Genomic DNA, 25,839 nt, shown 5'->3' with positions numbered 1-25,839 from the left:
AATATATAATTAATATATAATTTGTTATTTATAATATTATATACCGCCCTCTGTTGTCCAAATAGTAGAACTGTGGCAGAAGAGACAGAGTTTAAAGGGTTACAGCAGCACTGAGAGCAAGGCAAGGTAGTGGTTAGTGCTCTGGGTCTCAGTAGGATTTTTTATCATTAGTATTTAATTATAATTATAATAATTAATATATATATTATAATTATTATATATTATTAATATTATAATTATAATTATAATTATTTATAATATAACCGAATTTCTTGGTGGTGGAGAAAGACACGAGCATCACGGAGATCGAGGAGACCTTCAAGGGCTTCCTGGCATTTATTTATAATTAATTAATTATAATTATATATAATTATCCTGTATAATTAATTATAATCATAATTATTATTATTCTAATTATTATTATTATAATATATAATATAGAATATATAATTATAATAATAATATCATTATTATAATTATTATAATTATATATTATATAATTAATATATATATAATATATTATAATTTTTATATTATTATTATATATAATAGCAGAATATAGAACTGAGAAAGAGCCTATCTGAAAGAATGCGAGGATTTGTCTGAAACCACAATGACTGCAATAACAATGACTGTGCTTGCATTCGTGGGTGAACGTGCAACTGTGAGTTTGTTTTTTCTTTTTTTATATAATTCGAATTATTCCATAGGGTAGTGGTTAGTGCTCTGGGCTATCACCCCAGCGAGTCTCAGTAGTATTTAATTATAAATACAGGTTAGTTTTACCCTACTGATAATGTGTCGTAGCAATAATTAGCTAGCTAGGGGTATAATTAATATATAAAAATAATATATAAAAAATTATTATATATAATAATAATAATTATATATTATATATTTATAATTATAAATCCTTATATATATTATATTATATATAATTATTATAGAATTCGGTTATATTATAAATAATTAATTATATGTTAATTATTATTATATATATTTATTATAATTATAATTATTGAAATTTAAAAACAATAAATTATTTATATAATTAATAATATATAATAATTACAATTATAGGAATTATAATAAGTATATATATTATTTATATAATTAATAATATATAATAATTACAATTATAGGAATTATAATAGCCCAGAGGACTTGGAACATGTACGGTTTTATGAATCAGCTGTAACCCTTTAAACTCTTCCACAGTTCTACTATTTGGACAACAGAGGGCGGTATACATCCTTGGTGAACTGTACTAACTGAAGCTGGTTCACGAGAGGGTCTTCGTCCCTGGTGGAAGTGCTGGCGGACCCAAACGCTCTGTGAGGGTCTGCTGGGAACGTCAAGCTGTGTATTAATTTAATTTAATTATATATATTTATTATAATAATTATATAATTATAATTAATTATAATTTATTTATATAATTAATAATATATAATATTAAAAAACTTGGGTCCTACTGAGGCTCGAACCCGGGTCGCTGGGGTGATAGCCCAGAGGACTAACCACTACCCTATGGAAGCCTTGGAACATGTATGGTTTTATGGATCAGCTGTAACCCTTTAAACTCTCTCTTAAACAGTTCTACTATTTGGACAACAGAGGGCGGTATACATCCTTGGTGAACTGGACTTTGTGACTGCCACTGACTGGGCGCCTACACATCAGCTTCAACTCCCACCTCCGGCAGAGTTCCTCCTGGGGACTCCATCGTTCTACTGGGTGACTTCAATGCTCACGTGGGCAGTGAGACCTGGAAGGGCGTGATTCACCGCCTGATGTGCCAACTTGTGACTAGGCTTCACAATCCTGAGCCCTGTGCGTGACTTTGTTTAGCGTGGGGACAGTCATCCGGACACTTGAAAATGGCGGTCTGGGGCCCACTGCTGCTCCGAGATCCTGCACAATTTAGTCTTGGCCACTAGCTTTAGCTCATCTCCTATTTTTTTTAACGGTTTTACGTTATAAAATGCACTCCAACACTACTGCACTGACCAAGGAAATCGTTGTTGACTGACACACACACTGAGAGGACTAGAGCTTGACACCTAGCGACCTACGCACACACACACTGAGAGGACTAGAGCTTGACACCTAGCGACCTACGCACACACACACACTGAGAGGACTAGAGCTTGACACCTAGAGACCTACGCACACACACACTGAGAGGACTAGAGCTTGAGACCTAGCGACCTACGCACACACACACTGAGAGGACTAGAGCTTGACACCTAGCGACCTACGCACACACACTGAGAGGACTAGAGCTTGAGACCTAGCGACCTACGCACACACACACCTAGAGGACTAGAGCTTGACACCTAGCGACCTACGCACACACACACACACACACACTGAGAGGACTAGAGCTTGACACCTAGCGACCTACGCACACACACACACTGAGAGGACTAGAGCTTGACACCTAGCGACCTACGCACACACACACTGAGAGGACTAGAGCTTGACACCTAGCGACCTACGCACACACACACACTGAGAGGACTAGAGCTTGACACCTAGCGACCTACGCACACACACACACTGAGAGGACTAGAGCTTGACACCTAGTGACCTACGCACACACACACTGAGAGGACTAGAGCTAGCGACCTACGCACACACACACTGAGAGGACTAGAGCTTGACACCTAGCGACCTACGCACACACACACTGAGAGGACTAGAGCTAGCGACCTACGCACACACACACTGAGAGGACTAGAGCTTGACACCTAGCGACCTACGCACACACACACTGAGAGGACTAGAGCTAGCGACCTACGCACACACACACTGAGAGGACTAGAGCTTGACACCTAGCGACCTACGCACACACACACTGAGAGGACTAGAGCTTGACACCTAGCGACCTACGCACACACACACTGAGAGGACTAGAGCTAGCGACCTACGCACACACACACACTGAGAGGACTAGAGCTAGCGACCTACGCACACACACACTGAGAGGACTAGAGCTTGACACCTAGCGACCTACGCACACACACACTGAGAGGACTAGAGCTTGACACCTTATTGCACTGCGACTCGGTACAGGTCGGAAGTTGATGGTGCTGTGGTGGAGAGGGTGAGCTGCGCCAAGTTCCTGGGGGTGCACATCATCCGCAAACACCTCGTCACCTCGTCACTGGCAAAGAAAGCTCAGGCGTGCATGTGCTCCTCAGGCAGGGTCCGTCGGGAGGTCGGCTTTCGTCCTGTGTGGCCACGAGGAGGACACTTGAAAATGGCGGTGCCATCTGCTCTACGCACACACACACACACACACACTGAGAGGACTAGAGCTTGACACCTAGCGACCTACGCACACACACACACACTGAGAGGACTAGAGCTTGACACCTGATTGCACTGCGACTCGGTACAGGTCGGAAGTTGATGGTGCTGTGGTGGAGAGGGTGAGCTGCGCCAAGTTCCTGGGGGTGCACATCATCCGCAAACACCTCGTCACCTCGTCACTGGCAAAGAAAGCATGTGCTCCTCAGGCAGGGTCCGTCGGGAGGTCGGCTTTCGTCCTGTGTGGCCACGAGGAGGACACTTGAAAATGGCGGTGCCATCTGCTCTGCCCTCCACTCGGCCCTCACACACCTGGAGAGAAAGGACTCTGCAAACTCGACGAGCCTCATTGCACTGCGACCTACAGCGACCTACGCACACACACACACTGAGAGGACTAGAGCTTGACACCTGATTGCACTGCGACTCGGTACAGGTCGGAAGTTGATGGTGCTGTGGTGGAGAGGGTGAGCTGCGCCAAGTTCCTGGGGGTGCACATCAGTGAGGAGAGGTCCTGGTCCGCAAACACCTCGTCACCTCGTCACTGGCAAAGAAAGCTCAGGCGTGCATGTGCTCCTCAGGCAGGGTCCGTCGGGAGGTCGGCTTTCGTCCTGTGTGGCCACGAGGAGGACACTTGAAAATGGCGGTGCCATCTGCTCTGCCCTCCACTCGGCCCTCACACACCTGGATGTGCAGTCCGTGCAGCGCATAGTGCATAATTTCGGTTTCTTTGTGTGTTTTTGGCATGTGGAGAAATTGACAATAAAGCTGACTTTGACTTTGTACCTAATGGAGTGTCCGTGTGATTCCCTCGTTAAGTGCACCTGCGTGAAAAGTTTTAGCTCCTTCAGAATATGAGGTGTACCTAATGGAATGTCGTGTCATTTCAGCTTTGACCATGATTTTTCCCTAATGAAGTGGCCTGTTATTAGGAACACCTGAAAATGGCGGTGTACCTAATAGGGTGTCCGAGTGACGTCACAGATCAAACAGCTAATCAGATTCACATTTAAGTCGCTCCTGAGTTTTAGCTCCTTCAGAATATGAGGTGTACCTAATGGAATGTCGTGTGGCACTTTTCACTTTCATTTCAGCTTTGACCATGATTTTTCCCTAATGAAGTGGCCTGTTATTAGGAACACCTGAAAATGGCGGTGTACCTAAATAGGGTGTCCGAGTGACGTCACAGATCAAACAGCTAATCAGATTCACATTTAAGTCGCTCCTGAGTTTTAGCTCCTTCAGAATATGAGGTGTACCTAATGGAATGTCGTGTGGCACTTTTCACTTTCATTTCAGCTTTGACCATGATTTTTCCCTAATGAAGTGGCCTGTTATTAGGAACACCTGAAAATGGCGGTGTACCTAATAGGGTGTCCGAGTGACGTCACAGATCAAACAGCTAATCAGATTCACATTTAAGTCGCTCCTGAGTTTTAGCTCCTTCAGAATATGAGGTGTACCTAATGGAATGTCGTGTGGCACTTTTCACTTTCATTTCAGCTTTGACCATGATTTTTCCCTAATGAAGTGGCCTGTTATTAGGAACACCTGAAAATGGCGGTGTACCTAATAGGGTGTCCGAGTGACGTCACAGATCAAACAGCTAATCGGATTCACATTTAAGTCGCTCCTGAGTTTTAGCTCCTTCAGAATATGAGGTGTACCTAATGGAATGTCGTGTGGCACTTTTCACTTTCATTTCAGCTTTGACCATGATTTTTCCCTAATGAAGTGGCCTGTTATTAGGAACACCTGAAAATGGCGGTGTACCTAATAGGGTGTCCGAGTGACGTCACAGATCAAACAGCTAATCAGATTCACATTTAAGTCGCTCCTGAGTATACATCGCCCCCCTACGGTAATAAAGACATTACAGCTCATTCTCTGCTACTGGCAGGATCAACCAGGTAGAGTTGTTATCATAAAGGGCAATGGGTTCCATTTTTATAGTCTTTGGTATGACCCGGCCGGGGTTTGAACCCACAACCTTCCAGTCTCAGGGCGGACACTCTACTACTAGGCCACTGAGCTGGAAGTGTATCGTCACATGGTTACACGAGCAACTGTGTTGAAAACATTCTAAGATAAAAAATTTTGGGTCCTACTGAGATTCGAACCCGGGTCGCTGGGGTGAAAGCCCAGAGAACTAACCACTACCCTATGGAAGCGTTGTGTGCACGAACGCCTAGCAAAGTACAATTTAAAATGACACTTTCGAAGTACCCAAAGATGAAAACTTACACAAGAAGAGTTTACGCATATTGTTCATTGATGTTGACTTCTTGTGTTATTCTTCCTGTTTTGGGTCCTACTGAGATTCGAACCCGGGTCGCTGGGGTGAAAGCCCAGAGCACTAACCACTACTCTATGGAAGCGTTGTGTACACGAACACCTAGCAAAGTACAATTTAAAATGACACTAAAGAAAACTTACAAGAGTTTACTGAGTTCACGCTTATTGTTCATTGATGTTGACTTCTTGGGTTATTTAACGTAATAAACGTAATTTCGATCTCTTTGTGTGTCTGGGATATTTTGGTACACCACACGAGGTAAAAAAAACGGAACCGATCACTTAAAACTGGAATACACATCGCTCGTACAAAACAGTGCAAGCTATTGTAGACTGCCGGTCGATCCCAGGTGCGAAGAAATGCTTTTGTTGTGCAATTAACCTTTTATTTATCTTTTTTTTTTAACCTCGTGTAGTGTACCTACACATATTGATGATTTTTATGTTTTAATTGGCGAATATAAAAACAAGGAATAAGACACCAGACAAGTTTTAATATAAATGTTTATTAGAAATAATATTAAAAGCAAATTTCAAACCAATTGCAGTAGATATATTAATACACGTTATTTAAAAACGACTATAAGTGTTATACTACGAGACGAGTGTTTACCAGCTCAATGGCCAGAGAGGAGAGTGCCCGCCCTGAGTCTGGGAGGTCGTGAGTTCGAACCCCGCCGGACCTCGGCCGAGTCATAGCAGTGACTATAACAATGACACCCATTTCTTCCCTGCTTGGCACTCAGTGTAAGGGGTTGAAATGGGGCTCCCCCCCTGCTGCACACGTATTCTTTTTTTTTTTCTTTTTACCTCGTGTAGTGTACTTATTGAAGTGTCCATGAGGTGTACCTTCACATATTGTCATATAAAGCAGTTAACCAAATGTCAGATTTTTGTTTTAATGCCCCAAAAAATAAAAACAAGGAATAAAACACCAGACATGTTTTAACGTAAATGTTTATTTAAAAATAATAATATTAAAAGTAAATTTCAAACCAGCAATCCAATGTGAAATTGCAGTATATATATTGGAAACAATATTTAGGCGTATATATGCATCCACGTTATTTAAAAGCTACTACAAGTGTTATAAAATCAAGATTACCCAAAGAGAAGCATAATCTCCCCCGTTGTTGCATCTTCATGCAATCAAGTTAGCCGTTAGCTTGGAGAAAACGTGCATAAAAGAAGTGGTGTTTCAGTGAGTGGTTCTTTCCTTGGCAAATCGTAAATCGACATTCTGGCTTACATAGTTCACGCCAGGAGGGCGACGCAATACCTTCATCTGAACGACTGATCCGTTGGTGCACGGGAAGGAAGGCAGTTCACCCATTGACTCGTCATCCGTTCTTGCAAAGCACTGACTCGTTTACCGTTGGGGAACGGGAAATGCAATTCACAACTCGTTCGTGAACAGGAAGTTACGTCATTTTCTTCTTCGTTTTGTTTTACGGCGAGGTGGCACCAGCTTTAATGGGCATTACCGACACCTACAGGTTGAAGTCATATGAACTTTAGGAAGTGATTCGTTCACTCGTTCACTGAAACACTCACGAGCCAACACTCGTTTTAAGGTATCAGATTAGGATTTCCAACCAGGTTTCAAATCAACTCGTTTCAGGGTTTCAAATAAGGATTTTAACTACTGTTAGGGTTTCAAAGTAAAACTTTACACCATGGTTTCAAAATTAGGTTTCAAAATGGGTTTAGGTTTTTAATTTAAGTTTTTAAAGTAGGTTTAGGGTTTTCAAAAGACATTTTCACACTCGAGCTGTGAGCATCTATCAAGGGTTAGGGTTCAGGGGCAAGGGGTAGGACAGGCGAGCGTCATGGACATGTCAAAGGTGATCCATGATGGAAAGAACGTTACTCACTGATCTCTGGTCTGCCACACACTCAAACATCTTCATTTTCAGTCCCAAATAAAACACATGCTTGCTTGAGGTCGGCACCCGCATGCGTGAAAACATCAAAGCAATGCCGCTCCAATCAAAAGTTCTATTAACCTGAAGTTTGGGGGCATCAAACTTCACGTCTATTTGCCATAAAAAAATCAATTCCCTAACCGGGAATCGAACCCAAGCCACGGCGGTGAGAGCGCCGAATCCTAACCACTAGACCATCAGGGACATGAAGTTTAGGATCTATCATAATAGTGCCAATGTTCAGCCCAGTTTGGGGGCATCAAACTTCACGTCTATTTGCCATAAAGAAAGCAATTCCCTAACCGGGAATCGAACCCGGGCCGCGGCGGTGAGAGCGCCGAATCCTAACCACTAGACCATCAGGGACATGAAGTTTAGGATCTATCATAATAGTGCCAATGTTCAGCCCAGTTTGGAGGCATCAAACTTCACGTCTATTTTCCATAAGGAAATTGATTCCCTAACCGGGAATCGAACCCGGGCCGCGGCGGTGAAAGCGCCGAATCCTAACCACTAGACCATCAGGGACATGAAGTTAAGGATCTATCATAATAGTGCCAATGTTCAGCCCAGTTTGGGGGCATCAAACTTCACGTTTATTTGCCATAAGGAAATCGATTCGCTAACCGGGAATCGAACCCGGGCCACGGCGGTGAGAGCGCCGAATCCTAACCACTAGACCATCAGGGACATGAAATTGTGGGTCTATCATAATAGTGCCAATGTTCAACCCAGTTTGGGGGCATCAAACTTCACGTCTATTTGCCATAAAGAAATCAATTCCCTAACCGGGAATCGAACCCGGGCCGCGGCGGTGAGAGCGCCGAATCCTAACCACTAGACCATCAGGGACATGAAATTGTGGGTCTATCATAATAGTGCCAATGTTCAGCCCAGTTTGGGGGCATCAAACTTCACGTCTATTTGCCATAAAGAAATCGATTCCCTGACCGGGAATCGAACCCAGGCCGCAGCGGTGAGAGCACCGAATCCTAACCACTAGACCATCAGGGACATGAAATTGAGGGTCTAACTTTATAGTGCCAATGTTCAGCCCAGTTTGGGGGCATCAAACTTCAGGTCTATTTGCCATAAAAAAATCAATTCCCTAACCGGGAATCGAACCCGAGCCGCAGCAGTGAGAGCGCCGAATCCTAACCACTAGACCATCAGTGACATGAAGTTTAGGATCTATCATAATAGTGCCAATGTTCAGCACTGTTTGGGGGCATCAAACTTCACGTCTATTTGCCATAAGTAAATCGATTCTCTGGCCGGGAATCGAACCCGGGCCGCGGCGGTGAGAGCGCTGAATCCTAGCCAGTAGACCATCAGGATCATGAAGTTGAGGATCTATCATTATAGTGCCAATGTTCAGCCCAGTTTGACGGCAGAAAACTTCACGTCTATTTTCCATAAGGAAATCAATTGCCTGAACGGGAATCGAACCGGGGACGTGGCGGTGAGAGCGCCGAATCCCAACCACTAGACCATCAGGAACATGAAGTTGAGGATCTATCATAATAGTGCCAATGTTCAGCCCAATTTGGGAGCATCAAACTTCACATGTGTTTTCCATAAGGAAATCGATTCTCTGACCGGGAATCGAACCCGGGCCGCGGCGGTGAGAGCGCCGAATCCTAACCACTAAACCATCAGGGACATACCTATCACAATAGTGCTAATGTTCGGCCCGGTTTGGGGGCATGGCAGAGATCAATTTATCCTATGGTAATTGATTCCCGGTCAGGGAATCGAACGCAGGCTGCGTCAGTGAGAGCACCGAATCCAAACCACTAGACCACCAGGGACGTGAAGATCAGGACCTATCATAATAGTGCCAATGTTCAGCCCAGTTTGGTGGCATCAAATTAGACTATTTTTCATAAGAAAAATAATTGCCTTACCGGGAGTCGAACCTGGGTCGCGCGCCGAATCCTAACCATTAGACCATCAGGGACATGAAGTTTAGGATCTATCATAATAGTGCCAATGTTCAGCCCAGTTTGGGGGCATCAAACTTCACGTCTATTTGCCATAAAGAAAGCAATTCCCTAACCGGGAATCGAACCCGGGCCGCGGCGGTGAGAGCGCCGAATCCTAACCACTAGACCATCAGGGACATGAAGTTTAGGATCTATCATAATAGTGCCAATGTTCAGCCCAGTTTGGAGGCATCAAACTTCACGTCTATTTTCCATAAGGAAATTGATTCCCTAACCGGGAATCGAACCCGGGCCGCGGCGGTGAAAGCGCCGAATCCTAACCACTAGACCATCAGGGACATGAAGTTAAGGATCTATCATAATAGTGCCAATGTTCAGCCCAGTTTGGGGGCATCAAACTTCACGTTTATTTGCCATAAGGAAATCGATTCGCTAACCGGGAATCGAACCCGGGCCACGGCGGTGAGAGTGCCGAATCCTAACCACTAGACCATCAGGGACATGAAATTGTGGGTCTATCATAATAGTGCCAATGTTCAACCCAGTTTGGGGGCATCAAACTTCACGTCTATTTGCCATAAAGAAATCAATTCCCTAACCGGGAATCGAACCCGGGCCGCGGCGGTGAGAGCGCCGAATCCTAACCACTAGACCATCAGGGACATGAAATTGTGGGTCTATCATAATAGTGCCAATGTTCAGCCCAGTTTGGGGGCATCAAACTTCACGTCTATTTGCCATAAAGAAATCGATTCCCTGACCGGGAATCGAACCCAGGCCGCAGCGGTGAGAGCACCGAATCCTAACCACTAGACCATCAGGGACATGAAATTGAGGGTCTAACTTTATAGTGCCAATGTTCAGCCCAGTTTGGGGGCATCAAACTTCAGGTCTATTTGCCATAAAAAAATCAATTCCCTAACCGGGAATCGAACCCGAGCCACGGTGGTGAGAGCGCCGAATCCTAACCACTAGACCATCAGGGACATGAAGTTAAGGATCTATCATAATAGTGCCAATGTTCAGCACTGTTTGGGGGCATCAAACTTCACGTCTATTTGCCATAAGGAAATCGATTCTCTGGCCGGGAATCGAACCCGGGCCGCAGCAGTGAGAGCGCCGAATCCTAACCACTAGACCATCAGTGACATGAAGTTTAGGATCTATCATAATAGTGCCAATGTTCAGCACTGTTTGGGGGCATCAAACTTCACGTCTATTTGCCATAAGTAAATCGATTCTCTGGCCGGGAATCGAACCGGGCCGCGGCGGTGAGAGCGCTGAATCCTAACCAGTAGACCATCAGGATCATGAAGTTGAGGATCTATCATTATAGTGCCAATGTTCAGCCCAGTTTGACGGCAGAAAACTTCACGTCTATTTTCCATAAGGAAATCAATTGCCTGAACGGGAATCGAACCGGGGACGTGGCGGTGAGAGCGCCGAATCCCAACCACTAGACCATCAGGAACATGAAGTTGAGGATCTATCATAATAGTGCCAATGTTCAGCCCAATTTGGGAGCATCAAACTTCACATGTGTTTTCCATAAGGAAATCGATTCTCTGACCGGGAATCGAACCCGGGCCGCGGCGGTGAGAGCGCCGAATCCTAACCACTAAACCATCAGGGACATACCTATCACAATAGTGCTAATGTTCGGCCCGGTTTGGGGGCATGGCAGAGATCAATTTATCCTATGGTAATTGATTCCCGGTCAGGGAATCGAACGCAGGCTGCGTCAGTGAGAGCACCGAATCCAAACCACTAGACCACCAGGGACATGAAGATCAGGACCTATCATAATAGTGCCAATGTTCAGCCCAGTTTGGTGGCATCAAATTAGACTATTTTTCATAAGAAAAATAATTGCCTTACCGGGAGTCGAACCTGGGTCGCGCGCCGAATCCTAACCATTAGACCAACAGGGACCTGAATCTCGCGACCTATCACAATAGTGTTAATGTTCAGCCCGGTTTGGGGGCATCAATTTATCATAAGGTAATTGGTTCCCGGTCAGGGACTCGAACCCGTGCTGCGTCAGTGAGAGCGCCGCATCCAAACCACTAGACCACCAGGAACATGAAGTTGAGGACCTATAGTAATAGTGCCAATGTTCAGCCCTGTTTGGGTGCATCAAGCATCCTTATTTTTCATAAGGAAATTGATTCCTTGAACTAGGATCAAACCTGGTGAGCGCGCCAAATCCTGACCACTAGACCACCAGGAATGGGGATTCATCATAATAGTGCCACTGTTAGGCCCAGTTTGAGGGCATCAAATTTGACAAGTCTTCATAAGTAAATTGATACCCTGACCGGGATTTGAATCCAGGCCGCTATTATGATAGGTCCTCAATTTCATGACCTCAACGTACTCATCATGTATTATTTGCGCAATCATCTCAAGGGCCACAGCAACGCCTATATAAACTAATGGCAATGAAAAGCCAATATACCAAAACTCCAAATGTCAATTGTAATGTTCCCCATTTATTTATTTAACCAAAGCCACATTTAAAAACAAGGTTGACCACCAAAAGTCTGTGCAATCTATTTAAGATACACAAGATGTAAAACAAAGTAACATAATACAGAAGAATAAAATACAATATTCAGATTGTCAGTATAATGAGTATATGCATGAAAATGGATGGATGGTTGTGTTAATAAAAGCAATACAACACTGAATACCACAGTAAGAAATAACAAAATAACACCCACGACATATTTAGGACTGAACAAATCAGGCTTGGAATGAATCAAACACTTTTGGACTTCATTTTATTCACTATTTGTAACACATTTGACTTTAATTGAAAAATATTTAAGTACAAAAACCCTTATAAATATTCAAATTTTTTGGAATAATGTCGTAAACAAAGTCAGATTTACAGAATGGATTGAAGCATTGAGCAGAAACTCTTTTCATATGTTTGCGGTTTGCTGTTTCACAGACAGACAAAACAATTTGAAAGATTTCATATGTGCAGAAGCGCGGGGGTCTTCTTTCAAAGCCAGATGCTTGGCCATTCTTTGTCAAGGTCATCTTCTCCTCTGGAATTCATACATGAAACACAAGGTCCGACATCATACAAAAAAATAGTGTGTGCCAGTGGTTCTCAAAATTTAAACACCTCTAAAAATACTTAGCTGTCCTTTTGTAATCACTGACTTAATCCACTCACCTTCACACTGCCGACCATTTCCTCAAAAGACTTGAATGTAGAGGAGTGTCTAGGAAGAAAAAGGATATTTTGTTCACATGAGTTTGTATTTCTGTTTGCACTAAACAAAAGTACATTGAGTCATATTTACCTCATAGATGGCACACTCATGGTGTGGCTCAATGTTCTGCTCATGACAAGAAAACGACGGAATTAGATAGTGAAGCATTATCATTCCACGTTTAGTATAGATGGTAATACTTACCGTGGTGTGCTTGGAAGGGGCAGAGCTCTGATTTGTTTGCAGCGTGAACACAAAAATCAGATGCACAAATTAGTAAGTCATTTTGTTTTACTTGACTTAAATCAGATTTAAGTGGCCAATTTTAGGATTTGACAAGTTTTAGCTAAAACTTATGAAAGACTCGACTTGATATTCAGAAGACTTGATACATGACATGACTTGTTTGCTTCTGGAAGAATGGTCCTATAAACACACTCCTAAAACACCAATATCGTGTCATCCTTGACAGAGCAACATTGCACAACTTGCCAAGTCATGACTTGACTGGAGTTGCTTAAAATCTAATGGGCTTGACATCAGCTTTTGCCACACTTATTTGTGACACGCTTGAAGGTTAAGGGGTTGGTACTTGCGCATACAGTACGTGACTAAATTCTTATCCCTGATTATTTTTACGTGGGATTGTATGGCAAATTATTGCTGAGGTCGGGTTTATTTTTTTTTAGCTTATAGTATTTTGAGTATTAGTAGAGTAGTATTTGAACATCTGACCCCTGTTCTACTTTCACTGGCCAATCTCTCAGATCGACATCAGCATTTTTTTCCCCCTGTTTCTCCTGCTGCTGCTACTGTTGTAAACAGTAAATATTTGAGGGGGAACTCCAGCGTCAGACTATCCCAGCCTGGCGACAGATGGAACAACACTGCCCCCCGTTTGGTATTGCATGGCTAACATGCTTGGCTAACAAATAATATCACATACGGAAAGAGGAACATGCTCTAACTTTCAAAACGCAATGACCTATTTCTAATCACCTGCTTATTAGGATATCGTTCCGAATATATCCTGCCACTAAAAATGTAATTTGGTTTGCACTCCTTTTGACAGACTTGAAAAAGAACCCCCAGAGGCCATTTTGCCACGATTGTTGGCCCCCTACTGGTCTGTCCGTATGGCTGGATGACTTTGCCAAAATGTGCCAGGTGGCATTCAGAAGTCAGCTTGTACTAATGCAACAGCTAACGATGACCTGTTCTTTTCTTCACCGTGACATCCCATGTAAGTCATATGTCCTGTACTTTCATGTGGCAGGTACTGTAATTGAACCACTTGTGAACAACAACACAATTATCTGTCATTAATTGAACTGTATCCAAAAAATGAGTGTCCCTGAATCTCAAATTAAATAATTTTGTGATTTTCTTTCCTTTTTTTTCTCTCACCTGCACGCCGCTAATTATTTAAAACCATGATGAAAGTATCCAATGTAGGGTACCTCATCTCCACCAGCCTTCTGGTGAGAACCACGCCCACGTTGGACAACGCAGAAGAGGTCACATGACCTGCATGAGTGAGACCTTCCTTGGTCCTCACGCATCTACGGGCAGAAGGAAGTGGCAGGAATAAGAAAAGTGTCCACTTGACACACACAAACATAACAGAAGGCCTGCACATACGCTTTATGCCGGACCTCCCGCTAATACCGTTGCTGCTTGTACTAATTAGGGTTGCAAGGCTATTAACAGAGCACCAATCCTATTGGACTCGGAAAATCCCATCACTTGTTCCGTAGTGGAAACCTTAACGTGTGAGCACTTGACAACAACAACAGGGGGTCCCACACACATTTTTTTTCCAAGAAAAACATGTAGAAGAAAACACTCACACGTTGGAGTTGTTGATGTCATCCAGAACTGCAGAAGCTGAGAGATATCTGTAAAGAAACTAACATGTTGACACATCCTATCACTAATCAGAGGGTATTTCCAGGTTATATAATCATGAGCGGATAGTGTATGAGTCGCGTGCAAACGGTGATCCAATTGTTGAAAACATGCAATGAGTGGACTCACGGGGAGGAGGTCTGCACGTCCTGCCAGCCTTTGGACAGGCTCTCCTTGAGGCTAGTGAGAGGGCCCATACCCAGCTGCCTCCTGATATCTGCAGCGGACCTTTCTTTGGTCAGTAGCACCTGCCTGAGAGTCTGAATTTCCTCCTCCATCTAATCACAAAAATACAGCAAGATGGGTTCAGTGTAGATACGGCTAGTTTGACGACACTATTCTTTTACTGATAGGTTTAAGGACGGGGTCAAGAACCCAACCAGGCGTATCTTTAGATTTGGATGAAGAAGATAAAAAGTCATACAGCTATGTGGGGTCTCACCTTGGCAAGTTCGAACCTTAGATTGTCCTTGTCCTCGTCGCTTAACTGTGCAGGGGGACATCCATTCCCTGGCATGCTGGAGAAGAAACTCGGGGATGAAGTCTCGCCAAAACCTTTAGAAGAATTATAGAAAGTCTGAGTTGAAGCAATTTTGCGTGTCATCATGGCCTGCTCATTCTTTCTGGTAAAATCACAAACAGGGTTAATATGTTGAATCAAGAGCATTATTATTATTATAAGTTCTAAACAAACTTTAAAAATGGTTTGTTGCACAATAGGCTGCGGTCTTGGTTACATTTCAGATGCATGTTATATTTTTTATGTTGCACACATTTTCAAATCTGTTGAGGGGCTGTTGGTGTGACTTTCTATAAGTTTGGTTGTGAATTGACGCTAAGAATACACAATTAATTTTCCTTGATAGTGTGTAACGATGACACATTTCAGCTGTACTTAATTGACAGTTTTTGCTTGTATTCTCTACATTTGGTTATAGTACATTTTGGATGTACTTGCACTGAGATAGATCCAATGCACACAGAGCTGTCCGCAGTTTTGAACTCAATGCGAGTTGTGGCTAGTGGCTAATGCTACCAGTTGCACACAATGCGCACAATGTTAGCTGAGGGAGATAGAAAAAGATAACTATATTCATATAACTATATTCAATTGGTCATAAATTAGCATATGTGTCAAAAGACATCAAACAACAAGGCGTTCTTTCTTACCCGGTCGGCTCATGGCTCGGACGAGGCTCGACTGTGACTGTTTACATTCAACCAGCTCAAGTGAGATAGCACCGTGAGATGCGCAACACGCGCACACGCACGGAAACACTTAAGGTATTAATGGCAATAGATTTAACACACCCACATGCGCGACACGCACACTGACGTCATATAAGTGAGTCAAAAGTTAGAAAAAAAGTGGGAGTCGCTGATGATGTAGGGGTACACTTGCCTGTCTTGTGTGCCAAAAATCTTGAGTTGAATTTCCGCATATGACGTGCGTGCGCGTGCGTACGCGTGCATGTATGTGTGCGTCCCAAAAGTAAAATTATCAATATGCAATGCCCATCAGAGGTTTACAATACTTGAAAATGTGATTTTTTTTAAACGTGGCAATTTTGAGAATGTTGAAAATCCTCCCCAATGTAAATGTGAACTGTTGAATGTGCCATTTATTTGTAATTTGTGAATTTTCCACAACCACAGTGGATTAAAGTGAACAACTAAACTATCTTTTCTTGTGAGTTAAATGCACATAGCATGCATAAAACAATGAAAGAATGAGTTCCATCCCAATGTTTCGGAACATTTATTCACCAACAGCAAATTGAGATCAGTGATCCACATGTTTTCTTCCAGACACACGATAACCATGCTACAACATAAATGTTTCTTGTACTTTACTGTTTTGAGGCGGCCTGTATGCACAACAAACCTGAAGTCCATTATAAGTCTCCTCGCACAATTGAATGGTTACAATACAACACTGCACCAGTTAAAATGAATTTCCACCACAAAGTATAACATAAATTAACCTCAGTGGATTTTTCATAAAACCAATTCACTATAGTTGCACTCAATACTGTCCTCTTTTGCTGGAGTCATTTTTCGATCACGGATCTGTTGTATTTTTTTTTCCCATTTCTTTAAGTGCATTCAACTTACAACATGTACAAGTAGCATCTTCTCAATGGAAAAGCCATGGGACGGGGAACTACAGTATGTTTCATCAAGGGGTTACAGGAAACATCATACGAAACATCCATACTGTTAATAGCAGAGGTTGGACAGTCGCACGCAGCTCAGCGCTTGTAAACCATCGAAAACCGTATTGAGCCGAGTGGCAAATGGAAAACTTACAGTACCGTGCGGGATTTGCATACGTGTGGCCATTCATGCAAATCCAAATGATGCAAGTGTGTCAAAATGAAATTCTGCTGGAGATACCAGATCACTGACTATGCTCCGTGCCAGCTGTGCAGATTTAAAGGCGTAGAGGAGCAACAACTCTATTGACAACTAATCGATTATTAAATTAATCGACGACTATTTTGATAATCGATTAATCGTTTAGAGAACTTGTTTAACTGAAACGAGACCAAAATCTTGGAATTTCAACCTCTCAACGGTAAATTTCTGTTTTCCTCCATGAAAACAGACTGATTATCGAAACAAGATATTTGCTAACCCATGCTTTTAGGATGGAAAACAAAGATCAATAATTTTTCAGATTTTCTGACAAATGTTACAGACCAAATCAGAAACTGAATTATTATCTTCATTGTCAAATTGAGTCACTTTGGGTGGAATTTATAGATTTTCTTTATCCGATTAATAGTTGCAGCCCTAAAAACAAATCAACAATGATCACAGATATCACACTTCCAAACATATGAACTTCAAAACAAGATGACAATAAGAATAAAAAAAATTAAGCGGTTGCGGCCATCGGAATTACCGCGCAAGATAAATGTAATGTTCTTCCTGACACATGACCTTCTCCTTCAATCTTTCTGTAAAAACAAAAGACAGTCTGCTGATATGACAACATTCCTCTCAGGCATAGAGGACAAAGTGACAAAATGACCTAGACACTGTGAAGCAACTATCAAATAAATGAGAGTGAATTCACGACGGCAGCCACACGGCTGCTTGACAATCGGTTTGTAAGCCCAATGCCACGGAGAGCCACACCGCTCTCAAATCGCACACCGTACTCATGTAGACATAATTGCACGGAGAGAGTCAAAATGTTACCAGAGAGGAAATATGCTGCATGCTACACAACAACACACAATGCGGGATTAGTGGGACGCAGGGAGGAATTAGAAAAGAAATGAAAATATGATTTCTTGTCATACTCTGGGCAAATAAATAGGGAGTTTGGGGACGGGAGGGAGTGTAAGGGATGAGTAGTTCTTTTGATGGACCATGCTGACTAGTCCCTGTCCTCTGCATGGGCTTTCCTTGTGAAAGATGGATTCTTTCCCATCATGGAGGTGGCACAGGGGAGCAGGTGGGACCGAGGTGAAGAGGGACAGACGGACGAACGGGTGCGGTCGCTTAGTTGAAGCCGGTGTCGGTGTGGTAAGAGTAGTGGCCGTCTGACGTCAGCTGGGTGGTCTCTGTGGCTGTGGGCTGAAGCATGATGGGCTCGCCTCCCGCCTCTGCCGGAGACACCAGAAGAAGGGGCGTTGAAATGTTTGGGAACTCTTTCTTTTTAAACATAAAACTAACAAATACATGTATAGTACAAAAAACTAAAACTAATATTAAAACTACAAAAAATAAAGTAAATCAAATATTTTTGGGGAAAAGTACAAAGTAACAAACCCTTCCCCCCCAAAAAAAACATTAAAAGACAAATTAAAATAACTGAAACTGTATTTTAAAAAGTCAATACAAAATGACAAGTAAATTATAAACCTGGTTTCAATGTGGTGCAGATCCCAACGATTGTGAATTGATGATCGTGTGGAAGTGAACACTGCTCTCTGCTGTCAACTTGCGGTAACTAAATGCTATAGTAGTACTTTTCATTGTAAAATTGCAGAAACAAAGCAGGCAGGCCTTAAAATGTGTGACTGCAGTGCCATTTTTGTTGCTCCAATTTGAAAGACAATCGACCAAAGATTATTGCTTTTATTTTTGCTGAAACACATCATGTTCAAACGATTTTTTTTTTTTTTTTACAATAATAGAATAATACATTGCATCTTCTAGAAACTAGTCATTTCTAATGTGACTATTTTACAAACAATAATCATATTAAGTTACTTATCCTAGTCACTATGCGTTGCTATTGCGGCTAGAATGAGTCACATGGACCCCAGCTTGGCCCTAGCTATCGGCAAGGGAAATTTGCAAATAATTGATGCTCATTATAATTGCCCTGGAAAAAACAAACTTGAATAAGCAGGTGATCAGGTTAAAAAAAAAAAAAGACATCAGGGATTGCAGGCTCTAGTTTACTGTATACTGTAAAAGCTTACAAAAAAGGTGACTAAACCGTAGGCCTCTTGCCACACAGCGAATACAAAGTTAGAAGGTGCGCGTTGTTCTCACCTCTCTCATCAGACTGCAACTGGGCTTCCAGGTCCTCCGGGGACACGTAAAAATCCTGTTCCTGGCCCTCCCGAGGCCGAGGTTTACATCTTCCGCAGCAGCAGTTGCAGCAGCAGCACAGGCAGCAGCAGAAGTAGCAGCCAGTGGCCAGGCCGCAAAACACAAACAGCGCCTGCAAAAGAGTTCCAGTTTGATGGCCGGCGCGTACGCATGCACACAAAAGAAAAGGTTTGCTTTGCATCCCAGCTTACCTTTGCCCACCAGCTGGAAAGGACAAAATAAGTGTTGACGTTCTCCTCTCCAAACTGCTCAGCCACGTACAGTCCCAACGAGCCGTATTTGTCGTAAATGTTGCGCTTCGTGGGATCATTGAGAATGGCGTGGGCATTGTTTATCTCCTTGAATTTATCTGCCGCTTCGGGATTGTCAGGATTCTTGTCAGGGTGAAACTTCAAAGCCAGTTTCCTGTGGGGAACACAACCACATCATACATCTATCCAATTATTATTATTATTTTTTAATTTGCTCTCACCTGTAGGATCGCTTGATGTCATCATTCGTGGCAAGTTTTTCCACTCCAAGCACATGGTAGAGAGACTCACCAGCGGTGGACAGAGAGCGCTGCCTCTGATGCTCAGCCATGATGCCTCACGTCCACAGGCTGGAAACAAACAACTATATGTTGTAAATCATGTATCGTTATCCATGATATGGTCACATGCGAGCTGGATCCTGAGACAAGAGACGATAGACCAGTGATTCCCAATCATTGAGCCATTAGAGACCATCAGGTGCACCATGGGAAATGATCCAATTATAATCCATTGATCTGAAAATTATAATTAACTACAAGTAATGTCTGTCTTAATGTCTATCCTTGTTCTACTACCTGTGCCAGCAAACATATGGTGATAGGGAGGACAATTACATTTTCTCTCACTAGATGGATGAAGGTCCAATCATTCTACCTGTTGCCATTTATACAACAGAAGTTTTACAATATGACAATATTTTACAGTTAGTAGGTAGTAGATACGGTAAATTTTATGAGATAAAAAATGAGTCTAGACTACCATTTTTTTCAGTGTACAGCAGATCATTTTTGTGACATTCTCATTGGTGCAGGAGTTTTTAACTGTACATATAATTTGTATTGCAGGCTCATGTAGTCATTTTTTAAAACTGAACACAAATAAAGTTCTATTGCAGACTCATGTAGTCATTTGCATGAGAATGCACAAAAAAACAGTAGGTCCTAAATTTCGAATCATTTCACACATTTCACACCCCGAACATACATTGCAATGTGTCTACAAAACTGTGGTTTACACAACTGCAGGTCAATGGTCGAGCCTTATTTGATAGTCTACCACCACTAGTTAGAATGAGTTGTAATCCCACAACCACGAATTAGAATGAGTTGTAATCCTTCAACAGGTGGTCAAGGCTAGACACAGCCACCTTAAATCGCACTTTAAACCGCTAAAGCACATTTCTGCACGAGCTACCAATGACCACAAGGTCCAGGAACTAACAACTAACCAACAACTAATCGATTATCTAATTATTTACATTATCTTAACAATTCTGAGAAATGATATCGTCATTTTTCTATTTAATTTGTAGTATGAAGAAAAGACAAGCGCTACAGTCTTCACGCAGGCCATTTTAGGAGACGATAGCACTTGGGTAGAAAACTCTGGTTCAAATGATCAGATCATCAGCAAGGTCTGAAGAAGCTTGATACCGTTAGAGGGCTGTGATTGTAGGCTAGACCCCCTTTATAACCCCAATAATGGAGACAGGGAGTGTTGCAAATCAAGTGAGTCAGGTGAGAAATTCAAATCAAATACAACAGATAATGGACCAAGACCAGACAGCAAAATACATCTGCCCTTGATGCAAGCATCGCAAGGTGCAAGTACCACCTAAGGGGTGCATCTACTTCATCACGTTAGGTCTGTTACTGTAACTACGCGGTATCCGATTCCCACTAAAACAGAGGGACCTCCAGCCCTATTTTTTGGCAGGCAAAAAGAAGGCGCCCATCAAGCTCCACCACCACCCAAAAGGGTTCTTCTTGTTGGATGATGTTCACACTGACCAGTTTGATACTTTCAAAAACATAATGATTACAATATTATTCTCTTTGAACACTTAATACTTATAATAATAAATATGTCAGTTATTTAAATATATGTATCATATTTATTTATTCATACATACAGTACATGACGTGATATACTGCATTATGAAGTCAAAACTTTGGATATGGCCAACTTTGGTAGGTCTTGAAGACTTGTAGGTGAATAATACTTTCCACAGTTGCTTAGTTACATCCTCTTGCCTTAGGCCTCTGTCAATCACCTGTCCTGCACCAGACTGAAGACCTTTGTTACCAGATGCACAAGTGGATTGTGTTTAACCCACATTATCCACCAACAAAATTCCAGCAAGCAAAATGTTGAGAGGCTAGCAACTTGAGGAAACCATGAGCCACAGTGGCTGGTGGGGAAAAAAAAAGTTCATCCTCAAACCAAAGGCAAAACTAGGTTCTTCAGTGCAGTGGTCACCAAGCAGTTTGAGGAACATTTGATGCTGGCAGCGCAGATAGACTGGGATTTTTTTTGTCTTTTTCATTTTTAGCTGAATATATAGACCCATACATTACAAAAGGTTTCCAAGTTTTCGAGATGAAATGGTGCTGACTGTAGGGCAGCAGCTGGCCCTGTTCTGCCTTGCGCTGCTCGGCCAAGCTCTGCAGAGTCAAAGGGGGCCAGTGGTGGATTTATGACACACTCCCGCAGTGCATTTCTTACGATCACTCGTTCACTCGCATTTGAACACGCTTCACTTGTCCCAACGGCCTCCTGGTTGGCGTTACTTCAACATAAAACAGACGACGGATTACGAAAAATAAGTCGTCATCTCGATACAAACGGCACAGGCCGCATTCAAGCAGCTTTGTCAAGACGTTAACAAAAACCCGACAGATTGCGATCAAAATGTCAACGAGTGGGATTAAACATCGCAAGGAATAATAATCTCCGCGCATCATCATCATCGTCATCAGCAGCAGCAGCATCCATGTTGGTTCATCCGGGCCTGCTGAGGATGCGAGGCACGGCCGTTGATTTTGCAAAGGGCGCGCGCCGTCGTGTTTTTGCAAAGGCAAAAAGGTCGAAACGGAAAGAAAGAAGACTCACCTTCCACGAAACCAAAGTGTGAGAAGGACAACCAGCGGTGGTCGGGTATCGACGAAGGAAGTACGGTCGGTGTCTCGTGACTATGGCTGCATCTCTACGCGGATTCTCAGTGAGTGTGTGTGGCTCCTATTCCAACCATGGACAGCTGCAGCAGAACGTTGGCCCCGCCCCTTACGTTGAACGACGTAACGTGCGCGCTCACGGTGAACGATGCATTAAAGACATTAAGTTAAAGAAAATAAAGCAAAGACGACATAAGACGAGAAAAAAAAAAGAAAAATAGCAACCTAAGCTTGTTCGTGAACCAACAGGCCATCTGGGAAACTAAAATAAGAAATAATATGACAAAATGTAGTCATCACTAGTGTTTTGAGGTTAACGAATTTTTGAGTATGTCTTCAAACTAAATATTGCATAATTTCTTTTGGCCGATTACTTTTCACCCATTTTATAGACATATACGTAATTAATTTTGACATCATACTGAAAGTGTATATTTTTAATTTCTCTAATCAATTATTGTTGCTTGTGGTAACGTGTCAACAATGAATGTTTTTTTTTTTAACTAGAACTCCACACGTTGCCTTGCCTCGGCAACCGTGACGTCATGGTGTCCACCAATGGCTGAGCTCACGGGAATGACGTACGTTTCTATCGCGAGGATATCACATTAGCTTGTCTCATTAGCAGGCCGCCGGCGAAAGGTTCATTTGGCCCGCTCTTGTGCTTTACAGATGTTTTCTTTTCGGAGAAACTAACCACTTGACACCTCCCTCGCGTCTACAAAAAAGGAAATAAACACCGGAGCTCGCGTTGGACGGTAGGTCCCCGGGTAAAAGCGAGCTAACTAGCCGGGGTGTCTACTACTTGCCTTGGTTGAAGAAATGAGGAAATGGATTTGTTTTGGGATACGCGCTGGATGTTTACACCAGTTCAGCAATCGAAATCTCTCACCAACCTTCAAAATTCGTTTTATCTCGTCATCATTGCTCATTTGTTATTTTTCCACCCTTCTTATATCCAGCACGTAACATTTTTCTCCTCCGCTGTCCGTTCAGTGATGCTGTAGGTACTTGAAGCGGCCAAACTGTGTCAGTCTTGCTCCCGTCTCCCGGTTTGATGATGAGTTATGCTGAAAAACCTGAAGACATCACAAAAGACGAGTGGATGGACAAATTGAACAACGTGCACATTCAGAGAGCGGACATGAACCGGCTCATTATGAACTACCTGGTGACGGGTGAGGCTCCTCAAAACACGTTGGAGTGAAAGCACAAAACAAAAGCAATATGTTTTACAAAGGTGCTCTTACTTGTTTTCAAGAGGGATTCAAAGAGGCAGCGGAGAAGTTCCGGATGGAGTCTGGTATCGAGCCCAGTGTGGACTTGGACTCTCTGGATGAAAGGATAAAGATCCGAGAGATGATCCTGAAGGGACAGATCCAGAAAGCCATCGCACTCATCAACAGCCTTCACCCAGAGCTGCTGGACACCAACAGATACTTGTACTTTCACCTGCAGGTACATTTGCATGCCACACAATGACTAAGAGAAGCAGCCACTGCCGCCGAACTGCTGTTCACCGGTGACGTGCATCCAAAATTTCTGTCAGGCCTTCTTCTTCTACATGGCTAACTGGGAATTGAAATTTAGCTCAGACAAACTAAAATCTGAAATATTCTGGGATAACGGAAATGATGGTCCCGGGGTTTGGAGCACAACCCTATTCAGTGTGTTTGCCTGTAATGAGAATGAGGAGAAGAATGATTGTTTTTTTTGAAAGGTCATACACGACCCAGCTTTTTCATCACTCCTTTCCTCTGGTGCAGCAGCAGCATTTGATTGAGCTCATCCGGCTAAGGGAGACGGAGTCGGCGCTGGAGTTTGCCCAGACGCAGTTGGCTGAACAGGGGGAAGAGAGCCGCGAGTGTCTCACGGAGATGGAGAGAACTCTCGCCCTGTTGGCCTTTGACAACCCAGAAGAGTCTCCCTTCGGGGACCTGCTCAACATGATGCAGCGGCAAAAGGTACTCACATTGGCTCCTTTGACCAAAAATGCTGCGTTGCACCAGATTTACTTCTTGAATACTTTCCATATTTTACTTCCACATACTTATGTCAGTAAATAAATTCGGCAATACAAGCAGATGTCTAAATACTAGCACTGTGCACGAGTAAATCGTAATTGGTTCGATTGGGCGTGCCATTTTGTTTGCATGGCAACTGTTAGCACAGTGAGAGTACACAGACAGTGATATGAGAATATTTGTTCCTGCACAGGTGTGGAGTGAGGTGAACCAAGCTGTACTGGACCACGAAAACAGGGAATCCACTCCTAAATTGGCCAAACTCCTCAAGTTATTGCTGTGGGCGCAGAACGAGTTGGACCAGAAGAAAGTGAAATACCCGAAAATGACTGACTTGAGTACGGGAACCATTGAGGACCCCAAGTGAACCTATCCGCAAAACCTTGCTGTCTTTTACGGGCCCCTTAATTTATGATCAACCGCGTGGCTGTTGCAACTGGATAGTGTGCTAAACTAGATTTTTGTGAAGGTTTCTTGGCTGAACTTGGTCATTTTGACTCTGTAGCATTCAAGCCATACAAGTTACCATGGAGAAATGCAGTGGTGCCTTGAAATAAGAGTAACCCAGCAGAATTTTTTTTATTTATTTTTTTTTTACTTTACCTTGTTAGTAAAATTTGCAATAGGGGAAGATGAGTTGTCTTGAGGGTAGACACAACATGAATTAGTCTTATCTCAAGGCACCAGTGTATTTTTTAAATGGCCGTTACTGTTTTCCGTGACATCTGGTTTAAAACTTAATTTCAGCATTATAGAGCTTATTACGTTGTGTGGCTCACTATGGCTGCATTAATCGTTCCTAAAAAATAATGGAATCATTTAAAAAAACATGAATCTGGCATTGACCTGGTTTCCATGGTAACATGTTACTTGTTGTATAAAAAGTCATGGCTACGTTCAACCAGAATAGCCAAAAATGGCTTACCCTGCTATTTAGATTTGTGCAACAGCGTATATAATGTATGTGTAAAAAAAAAACCTATAATGCTCAATTTGTTTTGAATGTGTCATCAATAAGAGATGATACTGTAAATTGCTGTATTATTTACAAAGTAACATTTAAATACAGACGCTGGGTTTTTAGACTAATGTTGATGTCAACAAATACAAGTTGCTATTTTATACATTTCTCAAAGGCCTTGAGTCTGTAGTATTTATTGTATCAGTTGTCTGCATTGCTGGAAAGGGATTGGATTGGCACGAAACTGGAATGAGCAGCCTGAAAGAACAGGAAACGGGTGAAAAGTGCGAATGTTTAAACCAGGGACGTCTTTGGAAGCATGGAACTAGTTTGACAAGCCCTGAATGAAACAGACCAGCAAAGATATTTTAGACTGAGCCTGTGTGCGTCGAATCAAAATGTATTTATAAATATAGAAAGTCTAACTGAATATTTGTGACTCATTGTTTTAACTG

At 42.6% G+C, this 25,839-nt stretch overlaps 3 protein-coding genes and 13 non-coding genes across 20 annotated transcripts; 1 reads left to right on the top strand and 15 right to left on the bottom strand.

Moving 5' to 3' along the window:
* Window positions 1-7,667: 7,667 nt before the first annotated feature.
* Window positions 7,668-7,739, bottom strand: trnae-cuc (transfer RNA glutamic acid (anticodon CUC)). The gene has a single exon. It is a non-coding gene; the product is annotated as a tRNA-Glu (tRNA).
* Window positions 7,740-7,829: 90 nt separating this feature from the next.
* Window positions 7,830-7,901, bottom strand: trnae-cuc (transfer RNA glutamic acid (anticodon CUC)). The gene has a single exon. It is a non-coding gene; the product is annotated as a tRNA-Glu (tRNA).
* Window positions 7,902-7,991: 90 nt separating this feature from the next.
* On the bottom strand, window positions 7,992-8,063 carry trnae-uuc (transfer RNA glutamic acid (anticodon UUC)). The gene has a single exon. It is a non-coding gene; the product is annotated as a tRNA-Glu (tRNA).
* Window positions 8,064-8,153: 90 nt separating this feature from the next.
* Window positions 8,154-8,225, bottom strand: trnae-cuc (transfer RNA glutamic acid (anticodon CUC)). Its single transcript has one exon. It is a non-coding gene; the product is annotated as a tRNA-Glu (tRNA).
* A 90-nt stretch (window positions 8,226-8,315) lies between these two features.
* Window positions 8,316-8,387, bottom strand: trnae-cuc (transfer RNA glutamic acid (anticodon CUC)). The gene has a single exon. It is a non-coding gene; the product is annotated as a tRNA-Glu (tRNA).
* A 90-nt stretch (window positions 8,388-8,477) lies between these two features.
* On the bottom strand, window positions 8,478-8,549 carry trnae-cuc (transfer RNA glutamic acid (anticodon CUC)). Its single transcript has one exon. It is a non-coding gene; the product is annotated as a tRNA-Glu (tRNA).
* A 576-nt stretch (window positions 8,550-9,125) lies between these two features.
* Window positions 9,126-9,197, bottom strand: trnae-cuc (transfer RNA glutamic acid (anticodon CUC)). Its single transcript has one exon. It is a non-coding gene; the product is annotated as a tRNA-Glu (tRNA).
* Window positions 9,198-9,585: 388 nt separating this feature from the next.
* On the bottom strand, window positions 9,586-9,657 carry trnae-cuc (transfer RNA glutamic acid (anticodon CUC)). Its single transcript has one exon. It is a non-coding gene; the product is annotated as a tRNA-Glu (tRNA).
* Window positions 9,658-9,747: 90 nt separating this feature from the next.
* trnae-uuc (transfer RNA glutamic acid (anticodon UUC)) lies at window positions 9,748-9,819 on the bottom strand. Its single transcript has one exon. It is a non-coding gene; the product is annotated as a tRNA-Glu (tRNA).
* Window positions 9,820-10,071: 252 nt separating this feature from the next.
* On the bottom strand, window positions 10,072-10,143 carry trnae-cuc (transfer RNA glutamic acid (anticodon CUC)). Its single transcript has one exon. It is a non-coding gene; the product is annotated as a tRNA-Glu (tRNA).
* A 90-nt stretch (window positions 10,144-10,233) lies between these two features.
* On the bottom strand, window positions 10,234-10,305 carry trnae-cuc (transfer RNA glutamic acid (anticodon CUC)). Its single transcript has one exon. It is a non-coding gene; the product is annotated as a tRNA-Glu (tRNA).
* A 90-nt stretch (window positions 10,306-10,395) lies between these two features.
* On the bottom strand, window positions 10,396-10,467 carry trnae-cuc (transfer RNA glutamic acid (anticodon CUC)). The gene has a single exon. It is a non-coding gene; the product is annotated as a tRNA-Glu (tRNA).
* Window positions 10,468-11,042: 575 nt separating this feature from the next.
* On the bottom strand, window positions 11,043-11,114 carry trnae-cuc (transfer RNA glutamic acid (anticodon CUC)). Its single transcript has one exon. It is a non-coding gene; the product is annotated as a tRNA-Glu (tRNA).
* Window positions 11,115-12,247: 1,133 nt separating this feature from the next.
* LOC125989488 (tumor protein D54) lies at window positions 12,248-16,102 on the bottom strand. 2 transcript variants are annotated; one of them, XM_049755927.2, is made up of 9 exons: window positions 16,019-16,102; window positions 15,059-15,171; window positions 14,746-14,894; window positions 14,559-14,606; window positions 14,169-14,270; window positions 12,913-12,939; window positions 12,799-12,834; window positions 12,669-12,717; window positions 12,248-12,537 (listed from the first exon to the last, which is right to left on the bottom strand). In XM_049755927.2, exons 1-9 carry the CDS (start codon window positions 16,056-16,058, stop codon window positions 12,526-12,528), a joined length of 576 nt encoding a protein of 191 aa, XP_049611884.1. In that variant the 5' UTR covers window positions 16,059-16,102; the 3' UTR covers window positions 12,248-12,525. The 2 variants fall into 2 exon arrangements, with proteins under 2 accessions (XP_049611884.1, XP_049611885.1); XM_049755928.2 differs by lacking the exon at window positions 16,019-16,102 and adding an exon at window positions 15,787-16,002.
* Window positions 16,103-16,359: 257 nt separating this feature from the next.
* Window positions 16,360-23,444, bottom strand: dnajc5aa (DnaJ (Hsp40) homolog, subfamily C, member 5aa). Of its 3 annotated transcripts, none has more exons than XM_049755925.1 (5): window positions 23,296-23,444; window positions 19,664-19,792; window positions 19,383-19,596; window positions 19,132-19,303; window positions 16,360-18,233 (listed from the first exon to the last, which is right to left on the bottom strand). In XM_049755925.1, exons 2-5 carry the CDS (start codon window positions 19,771-19,773, stop codon window positions 18,130-18,132), a joined length of 600 nt encoding a protein of 199 aa, XP_049611882.1. In that variant the 5' UTR covers window positions 19,774-19,792; window positions 23,296-23,444; the 3' UTR covers window positions 16,360-18,129. The 3 variants fall into 3 exon arrangements, with proteins under 3 accessions (XP_049611882.1, XP_049611883.1, XP_049611881.1); XM_049755926.2 differs by having other exon boundaries at window positions 23,209-23,396; XM_049755924.1 differs by lacking the exon at window positions 23,296-23,444 and adding an exon at window positions 22,338-22,499.
* On the top strand, window positions 23,431-25,814 carry LOC125989486 (glucose-induced degradation protein 8-B homolog). 2 transcript variants are annotated; one of them, XM_049755923.1, is made up of 4 exons: window positions 23,431-23,577; window positions 23,661-23,857; window positions 24,169-24,363; window positions 24,617-25,814. In XM_049755923.1, the coding sequence occupies exons 1-4, from the start codon at window positions 23,457-23,459 to the stop codon at window positions 24,788-24,790; spliced, it is 687 nt and encodes a 228-aa protein (XP_049611880.1). In that variant the 5' UTR covers window positions 23,431-23,456; the 3' UTR covers window positions 24,791-25,814. The 2 variants fall into 2 exon arrangements, with proteins under 2 accessions (XP_049611880.1, XP_049611879.1); XM_049755922.1 differs by having other exon boundaries at window positions 24,166-24,363.
* The last annotated feature ends 25 nt before the right edge of the window (window positions 25,815-25,839 follow it).

Source organism: Syngnathus scovelli, chromosome 2 (genome assembly GCF_024217435.2).
Source record: "Syngnathus scovelli strain Florida chromosome 2, RoL_Ssco_1.2, whole genome shotgun sequence".
In the NCBI taxonomy this organism is placed as follows: domain Eukaryota; kingdom Metazoa; phylum Chordata; class Actinopteri; order Syngnathiformes; family Syngnathidae; genus Syngnathus; species Syngnathus scovelli.
This window is presented reverse-complemented; position numbering and strand designations above follow the sequence as displayed.